The sequence below is a fragment of the Panicum virgatum genome, chromosome 2K (genome assembly GCF_016808335.1).
Source record: "Panicum virgatum strain AP13 chromosome 2K, P.virgatum_v5, whole genome shotgun sequence".
Classification (NCBI taxonomy): Eukaryota; Viridiplantae; Streptophyta; class Magnoliopsida; order Poales; family Poaceae; genus Panicum; species Panicum virgatum.
In genome coordinates this window covers 60,257,274-60,266,107 of record NC_053137.1, presented here as the reverse complement: position 1 = coordinate 60,266,107, position 8,834 = coordinate 60,257,274, and the positions used below count along the sequence as shown (strand labels likewise).

Below are 8,834 nucleotides of genomic sequence, written 5' to 3'. Positions count from 1 at the left end.
CCTGTGGCGTGCAGTGCAGTGCAGCGCAGAGACGCCATGAGCTTCTTCTTCCGCTTCCTTTTTTTTCAGAAAAAATAGGGCGCTTTCCTTGGAGAAAACAGAGAGCTATTTTAGCTATAGGTTCTCGATGCCATGGATCAATATGAGCAATATCCCATCGCAAATGAACAAAAAAGGATACGGCTGGTAGCAGATAAGATCCAGCACCGTGCCTCTTGAACTGGCAGCCGAGCCGCCGAGGTCGATCTTTTAAGATCCTGATCTGCCAGCCGGTTTTAAAACTGGGTTGCATTTGACTCCATGTTTAGCACGGGACGGCGATATTTCTGGAATTTCTACCTATTTTTAAAAATATGATAATGCATTAAAACGGACTTCTTGACTCAATAAAAAAAATTCATCGAGCTTTTTTGTTTTTGTGGGGGGAAAAATTCGTTGAGCTGATGACACGGAACGTTGACGTACGTGTGTGAACGCCGTCCGATTTCGGGGCCACGAGCTCGGGGACGGTGTGTGTGAACGCCGTCCGATTTCGTCCAACCCCATCCGTCGTCACCGGGACTGCGGGATCCAATCCAAGTATCCAACACCCACCCATCCCGTCCCGTCGCTCGCCGTGCCGCGCCCCACGAACGCACGAATAATTTGCGCCGCCGTTCGCACCGCGCACGCAGGCCGCCAGCACAGGCGCGGCCTCGCCTAGCCGCTCACGGAACCCGCGCCCGTTGACGTTGGCACGATAGATTCCCGGAGATTCTTGCGAGGAGCGAGAGGAGGGAGGAGGGGTGGTTCAAAGCTATATACTGTACTGGAGATTCCAAGGCTCCTGCTGCTACATCCCCGCGTAAATCTCAACTGCTATATAAACATCCACGCGCGCGCGCACCGTCAGATCCCGCGCGCCCAGCACCAACCGTCCGGTTCCTGCTCCCCTCCCTCCCTCCCTCCTCTCGGTCGTTGCCCCGCCCCCGGCTTCCGCACCCGCGTGCGCGCCGCCTGCCGCCCCCGCCGCCGGGCGGGCTGGGGTTTGACTGCCGCGCCGGACGGTGAGTGCCAGCTCCTCCTCGTTCCTCCTCCCGTCCCGTCTCCCTGCTTTGAGCTCTCCTCCTCCTCTGGACTCCGCTGTCGTTGTTGGCATCGAAGAATCAAGGGGTCTCGCTGGCGGCCGGTCTCCTTCCAGGGCTGCTGCGTCGCTTGCCGGTTGGTTTGGGGCTGCTCCGATGGTTTCCAATCCGGTCTCGTGCCGTGCGCTTCAGCAGATCGATCTGCTTCCCCTGCTAGGCTATCTAGTAGCATCCTTGTGGTTTACTCTACTATTTAATGATGCGCGCTTATCTAGACTGGGCGGCGCTCCGGTGCGCACCGGATTCGGTGACGTACGTGTGCTTCGGATCGGTGGTAGGTAGCAGCAGCCAGCAGTGAGTACCCACGGGTGCCTTGCACGTCTGAAACTTCCAAAGCCAGACGCGTGTGCCTAGCTAGTTCCGTGGTGGCACGGTCGCATGGATATCTAGATATGGCGGAATTGGGATCGATTCTGTTTTTCCTTCTTTGGCGAAGGATAAATTTGGAGATCAATCTTCTGAAATCGATCGGCATCCCTTAGACGACCACTTTGCTCTAACGATCCTAGCGATGTTGCTCCTTTGCCACACATAATTGGGAAACTTTCTTAGGCTTGTGCTTCGTTATTAGCTGTCATACAGAATCATGAAGTGCATTTATTGAGTGCGTTCTCCGTTCTTGATGCCTGTTGGGTCCAAATTGCGTGTCTGAATCTTTTCCTTGTTATAGGCGCAGGGGAATATATAGAGTAACCATGAGCACGGACGTAGTAGGTGCCGAGGCACCTCAAGTCAAGGTAACCTTCTCTTCTGTTCTGCAAGTGCAGGCACAGGTCAATTCAGTTTTGTCAACTGCAAATTAACTTGTATACTGACGAGTGTCTGTGTTTGGCTCTGTAATTGGCAGGGGAGGTTCCTTGGTATACTTATCTGCTGGCTTTTGGGGAATGGAAGCCTTTTCGCGTGGAACAGTATGCTCACCATCGAAGATTACTACGTCCATCTCTTCCCGGTACATGCTTGCCAAATTCAGTTGATGGTTGGAATAGGTTTGGTATTCAGCATGGCATAGTAGCAGCAAACGTGCAATTGAAAAAGAATGAGGGGTGGCATCCCTGATTTATATTGATTCTTGGGGTAAAATTAAATGGGACCAGGATTTTGCTTCTTGATCCAGTTGGCATTTAAATGTTAAAATGTCCTACTAGTCAATGATATGTTAATTTCATTTCTACTGATATGGTTTAATTTATCTCTTTGTTCTCAGTTCAGTCCATGATTAATGGTTACTTAGGAGTTAAAATTAGTCCCTTATTTGTTGCCGCACTTGTTGTATCCATACGTTCAAATTTGTAATAAATGTGCAATTGTTGCAGGATTACCACCCAACAAGAATCCTCACACTAGCTTACCAGCCTTTTGCCTTTGGAATAACCCTCATCATGACATACTATGAAGCGAAGATGAACACAAGACGGAGAAATCTTGCAGGATTTTCCCTTTTCTTTCTCGGTTCTTTTGCATTGATCATTGTAAGTGCATTGCCTTCCAAAAATTAAAGAATGTTGGTGTTCCTGTATATCAGTTCATGTAACCACGTCTGTTATTCTAGCTGGATATTGCCACTAAAGGACGGGGTGGGCTTGGAGTGTTCGTTGGTGTATGCATAATCAGCGCCATATTTGGGATAGCTGATGCGAATTGTCAAGGCGCATTGGTTGGTGACCTATCCTTAATGTGCCCAGAGTTCGTTCAGGTAACATCTCACATTCTCTTTTCAGTGTTTTGTGGTGCTGCCATTGAACTGAATTTCATTTGCCGATCTGGCAGTGTTTTTTTTTATTTAGGTTTCAGAGGCCATATTTCATTTTGTATTGTGCTTTGAGTTTTCAGTCCTTCATGGCGGGCTTGGCTGCGTCAGGGGTTCTAACATCAGCCTTGAGATTAATCACTAAAGCAGCTTTTGAGAGCTCAAAAGATGGTCTTCGCATTGGAGCTAGTAAGTCCGAATCATGTGACACATTTGCAGATTTTCGTTTGATTTTTTTTAAAAAACTTTATTAACACTTCCAAAATAAAACTATTTGAATTATGAAGCAAATTTGGGGAACTGAAAGGGATGATCAACAGAGTTAGTTTGTATAGATGGTTTATATATGTGTGTGTTTTGGGTTATTTTTCTCTAGAAAAGTATTGCTATGACAAATAGAACTACGGATTTGCATCTGTTTTAACCAAGAAGCACGCCTTATTTACTTCTAGTTGCTGGATTGTATACTTGTCTACAAATTTAACTAGATCGTGATTTTTATCTGTCAAATAATCCGTCTCGCTCTCGCATTACTTGGCGCAGTACTGTTCTTTTCAATCACTTGCCTGTTCGAGCTGCTGTGCCTTCTCTTATACACGTTCGTCTTCGCCAAACTACCCATCGTGAAGTACTACCGCTCGAAGGCCGCCTCCGAAGGCAGCAAGACTGTTGCTAGCGACCTGGCTGCTGCAGGGATCATCTCTGACCAACAGGCACAAGTATGTGTGCCCCTCTGACAGAATCCAAACGGTTATGCGTTTCCCTGTAGCTTTGCCATTCGAGATCGAATGCTGAATTGCTGATGATGCGTGAATCCTACAGATCGAGGAGGACCCACAGAAATACAAGCGCCTGACCACAAAAGAGCTACTGATGGAGAACATAGACTACGCGTTTGATATCTACTTGATATACGTCCTGACGCTGTCGATCTTCCCAGGATTTTTGTCTGAAGACACCGGAGAACACAGCCTGGGATCATGGTGAAGTTTCTTGCTTTCTAGATTCTCTAGAAATCACTCCCATGAAACATCCAACTCTTGATGAAACATCGAATGGTGTCTGAACTCTGGAGTGCCGCCAGTTCTGACGAAAATTGATGCAGGTACGCGCTTGTGCTGATCGCCATGTACAACGTGTGGGACCTGATCGGGAGGTACGTGCCACTGATCCAGTGCCTCAAGCTGACCTCCCGGAAGGGCATGATGGCGGCCATCCTGGCGCGGTTCTTGTTCATCCCGGCCTTCTACTTCACGGCCAAGTACGGCGACCAGGGTTACATGATCTTCCTGACCTCCTTCCTGGGGCTAACCAACGGGTACCTCACCGTGTGCGTGCTCATGGAAGCCCCCAAGGGGTACAAGGGCCCCGAGCAGAACGCGCTCGGGAACGTGCTCGTCGTCTGCCTCCTCGGTGGCCTCTTCTCCGGCGTCGTGCTCGACTGGCTGTGGCTCATCGGCAAGGGCTGGTGATTCCGTCTCCTGCGCGTGGGTCAATTAGATTTTATTAGATCTCTGTTCCTCCCTGCTCTGGGTCGCTCTACAACCTGCACTTATTTCCATTTCAATTTCTCTTTAGGTAGCTAGTCAAGAACATGGATGGTGTAATTTGGCTCCATTTGAATCTCTCTTTCAAGTGCAATCACTCATTTTCTTTCTTGTTGGAAATCATATATTTGATGTGTAATGTGGAAATCATATTTGAACCTCCATCTTCCTTTCCTTCCATTTATCACTCAACGGTAAGTTTTTAAAATGAGAAAACCGAACGGATCCTAAAATCCATAGCAACCAATTCAAGCGCTTTGTCCACCTTGGCAAAAAGACGAGAGTATACAGTTTGAAAGTAACATAGATATTGAACAGTTAATTTTAATTTCTGTTCGCATATTGAAAGGAGAATGACATTTTTTCGAACAACATTGGGGCGAGGGGGGGGGGGGGGGGTGATCCCCACCTACTCATTTCATAAGGAGAATGACATCACTCAAAATAGACAAGTTCAAAAGACAACGTATAATTTCAGTCATTTGAAACAACTTCCACGTTTCATCAATACAGTTTCTCTACTAAAAAATAGAATTATTGTACCAAAACCACTTTTGCATTTAACTGCCATCAATCTAGAAAACATATTCTTTTAACATGAAGCTACAAATTGTTCATGTCGTACAGGATCTGAAGCAATGAAAAATATACAGATAACCTCAAACTCTAAGCCTCCCACAGAAATATCCTGGTATTATCACATCAGTAGGGCTGCAGCGGTACAGCCTCATGAAAATCCAAATGACCATTTTCTTAGGCCAAGTAATTTTGCACTACAACGAGGCAATGTGGAAAGAGAGAAGCTCAAAGTTCTCAAGTACAACAGTAAACATGGCCAACGAGCATACTAGAACTTCCAACACATGACATGAGCACTATTTCTGAAATAGGGCAGACAGCTCCCCTTTTTCAGCCATGGATGAAACAATATCGCAGCCTCCCACAAGCTCCCCTCCAACAAAAACTTGAGGAAACGTCGGCCAGTTGCTGTAAGTCTTCAGGGTTTCTCTTAGTCCATGGTTGTGTTCCTCATCAAGCACATCAACAGTTACGAAATCCACTCCATGTGCTTCCAAGATACCAACCACCCTTTGTGAGAATCCACACTGGGGAGCACTCCTTGATCCTTTGATGAAGGCTACCACTTTGTTCTCCTTCACCAGACGATCTATCAACTGTTCTAGTGGGACAGTTAGCTGAACATGGCGACCAGGTGTCAACCGCAAGTCCGGAGGCCTCTGTGGGGCACCTACCCAGGTGCTGTTTCCAGCAACATTCCCTGGTGGCGCCTTGCCTGTGGATTCTATATGTTCTTCCATCCATGATTTCCAGGCATTACTAAGGACCGCTCGATCAGGTGTCTCCTCATCTGCTACTGCAACCTGCACATGCCACAATAGTGCAATCATATATTCAAGCACTGAAGCAAGAATAAAATCATATGAAAAAAATTGGGAAGTATTTTGTCCTTTTTGACAGATTTATCTTATGCACAACAGCGACCATACTGGTTAATATGACATGTCTGGATTCATGATTCCCTCTATGGTACCCAAGATCAAATTTTTCATGAGCTAGCACCGTGATCAGTTAAAACAAAACCAATGGTAGAAGTAATCAGAAACCATACATCCACAAACCTGCTATAAAGAAAGGCCCTGTGACAACCATAAAAAATATTTCCACTGTCCTAACACAAACTGCAGTGTATGCAATCTGAATCTATATCAAATAAACTGCAATTCACAATGAATGTCATGTCTCCCTTTAAGAGCCTCCGGATGCCTGTTGAAAATATTATCAGGTTCCATCTCGTCGTTAACGGGGCAAATGAAGTGTCCAAGGATATCAAATTAATAATGTTTTCTATTAAATCAAGTAGCATGTGCGTCATGTCATGGCAATGCTGGCGATACATCAATCAGCCATTACTGAAGACTGGATAGAAATCTACTAGTAGCCAAGTACACGGATATGTCCAATTCCGTGTAGCGAGCGAAGTGCTCGGGGTTGATACAGCTCCTTGAAGTGGAGCGAACTCAGCGTGCCAAATTAACACTATCCGAAGCTCACACACCAATCTATGAATCTATCAGTTCCAAGGCGAGGTTAAATGGGGGAAACAAATATAATCCTGTACATATGGTAGGAGCATACTATGATTGGTTGGTAGGTACCTTGACGGAGGCGCAGAGGTCAGCGGGGACCTTCCGGCGGTGGCCCTCGAGGCTGGCCCTGACGTTGCGCGAAATCCCGACGAACTGCAGGTCCCCGGCGGCGTCGTAGACGCCGTATACCCCGGGCTTGGGGGGCAGGGCGCCCTCGTCGAGCAGGGGCTGGGTGGGCTCCGGGGGGATGGGCACGGGCGACGCCTCGGACAGCTTCTTGAAGGCGGCGACGGCGAGGGGGCGTGGGGCGCGGCGGAGAGGCAAGCGGAGGGTGGTGGGGGAGGAGAAGGAGGAGGCCACGGCGGCGGCGGCGGAGAGCGGAGGGAAGGCGAGGCGGAGAGAGGCAGCGGTGGAGGACGCCATGGATGGATGCCCAGCTGATGATGCTTGCGGGCGGCGAGTGGTTGATGGAGTTCTACCAAGGACGGACGCGAGGATGCGAGTCAGTCAGTCAGGTCAGATGTGGGCTTCGGCCCGTAGAAGCTGCAGGCCCACCCACCTCCCGGCTCACGCCTCACGCTCACGCAGACCTACCTGTCCTGTGCTGCCCGGACCAGTCGTCACTCGTCAGCCCGCCACGCGAACCTGTTCTGCACTAATCTGTCGTCATTGTATCCAGCTTCTCCCCGCCAATTATTAATTCGGATGGGTAAGGCAGCTCTAAGCCTCTACTCTAAATGAGTTTAGACTTTGGCTATTCCTCATTTCATCTATTAGTTTTTTTCTCTCACGTAATTAGCACCTCCTTTTGCTCTCTTGTGCACGTCCGCACCTGACAAAATCTCGCTGTCAAAAGGAAAAGGGAGCGCAAAATCTTTGCTTCATGAAGATAGCGAAAGCAGCGGGGAAAGATGAATGGCGGGCAGAAAAGTTGCTCGCTGCGTAAAAGGTGATGTGCTACTCAAAAGATACATATACATAAAAGATAAAAAGCGCGTGTGATTTTCACGAGACGGAACTGCTACGACTTCGACCTCTCTCTTCTTCTTCTTGGGCAATTTTGGGTTAATTGGAGATATGCTATTACAATTCACCATATTGAAGATATACCATCAGGATACCTTTTTCCTCTCCTGAGACCCACCCGTAGGGTATAGCTCCTCGTATTTTTCTCGTATCGACGTGTATACCTGTGACAGAACCGCCAAGTTAAACGGCTTAATTAAGCGTAATGGCCATCATTTGAACGCATCAGTCGCATTAGCTTAATTAAGTGTAACCTGACAGCCTGTTTCCAACCCACAGGCCGATCGAAACACACCAGAAGTCTCGCGCGACGGCGAGCGCAGAAGGTACCAGCATAATATAATTTCACAAAATTAGATAATAATATAAATATTTACAAAACAGCTTTAAATTTAGAATTTACATAAAATAAATGACAGCAGTAGAAGAGAATATGACCTGAGAGAAAGAAATTTGATTGAGAACCAGTAAAACAAAACGATAACTATGCACACGTGAGGACGTCACATCGAGCCCACTGATGCGAATCCTGGTTAGCTTCTATACCTGAAACAGGGTAAACAACAAACCCTGAGTATACTAATACTCAGCAAAACTTACCCGACCAGTGGGTATAACTTAGCCCACAAATCTAGACATGCAAGGCATTTGGCTGGTGGTTATTTTGCATAAAAAGCTTCTAAAAGTGGATCCTTAATTTCAATATTTTAGCTCCAAGTTTCCATATGTTTAAACCATCAACTAGTATTTGCACCTTCTAAGCAACCATAACTAACATTGAAATATTAAAACAAGATAATTAATTCCTAACCATCATTTAAATTCCATATAGCATCACTACGATGTGGTGCTGTGATCAAGGTGCTCATATCCGAGATGCGACGTACGGCGGATCGATCCGATTTAACCTTGCAAGGTGGACCTAACCAACACGGCACGTATTTGCCCCGTCGGACTATACATGCCAACCATTCACCTCCCCGCCTCGAACTACAGAACCGCCCCACCTACATATAGTCAGCCGGGCTCAACGAGAGACCACCAAAAGTAAACATATGCATCCCAATTCTCCGCGACTACCCGACTCGCCCTAAGGGGTGGTGATGAAGTTCTGTACTTTCGAAACAAGGCAGTACTCGGATTACCGGTTTCGACTACCTCCTACTCCCGGCATGCGGTTAGTACAATTCAAACTCGATCACAGGGCCAGGCAACGAACGGTCCTTAACCGACACAGGCGGGGCTAATCTTTCCCCGCCCGGTCTCCATTTTCTTTTCC

General features: G+C 47.4%; 2 protein-coding genes across 2 annotated transcripts; one reads left to right on the top strand and one right to left on the bottom strand.

The window, feature by feature from the left end:
* Positions 1-814: 814 nt before the first annotated feature.
* LOC120691144 (equilibrative nucleotide transporter 3-like) lies at positions 815-4,546 on the top strand. The gene is made up of 9 exons (XM_039974139.1): positions 815-1,046; positions 1,795-1,861; positions 1,972-2,076; positions 2,441-2,596; positions 2,677-2,820; positions 2,958-3,063; positions 3,418-3,593; positions 3,697-3,857; positions 3,980-4,546. Exons 2-9 carry the CDS (start codon positions 1,820-1,822, stop codon positions 4,344-4,346), a joined length of 1,257 nt encoding a protein of 418 aa, XP_039830073.1. The 5' UTR covers positions 815-1,046; positions 1,795-1,819; the 3' UTR covers positions 4,347-4,546.
* Positions 4,547-4,955: 409 nt separating this feature from the next.
* On the bottom strand, positions 4,956-7,036 carry LOC120691138 (monothiol glutaredoxin-S12, chloroplastic-like). The gene is made up of 2 exons (XM_039974127.1): positions 6,599-7,036; positions 4,956-5,803 (listed from the first exon to the last, which is right to left on the bottom strand). Exons 1-2 carry the CDS (start codon positions 6,950-6,952, stop codon positions 5,297-5,299), a joined length of 861 nt encoding a protein of 286 aa, XP_039830061.1. The 5' UTR covers positions 6,953-7,036; the 3' UTR covers positions 4,956-5,296.
* Between the last annotated feature and the right edge of the window lie 1,798 nt (positions 7,037-8,834).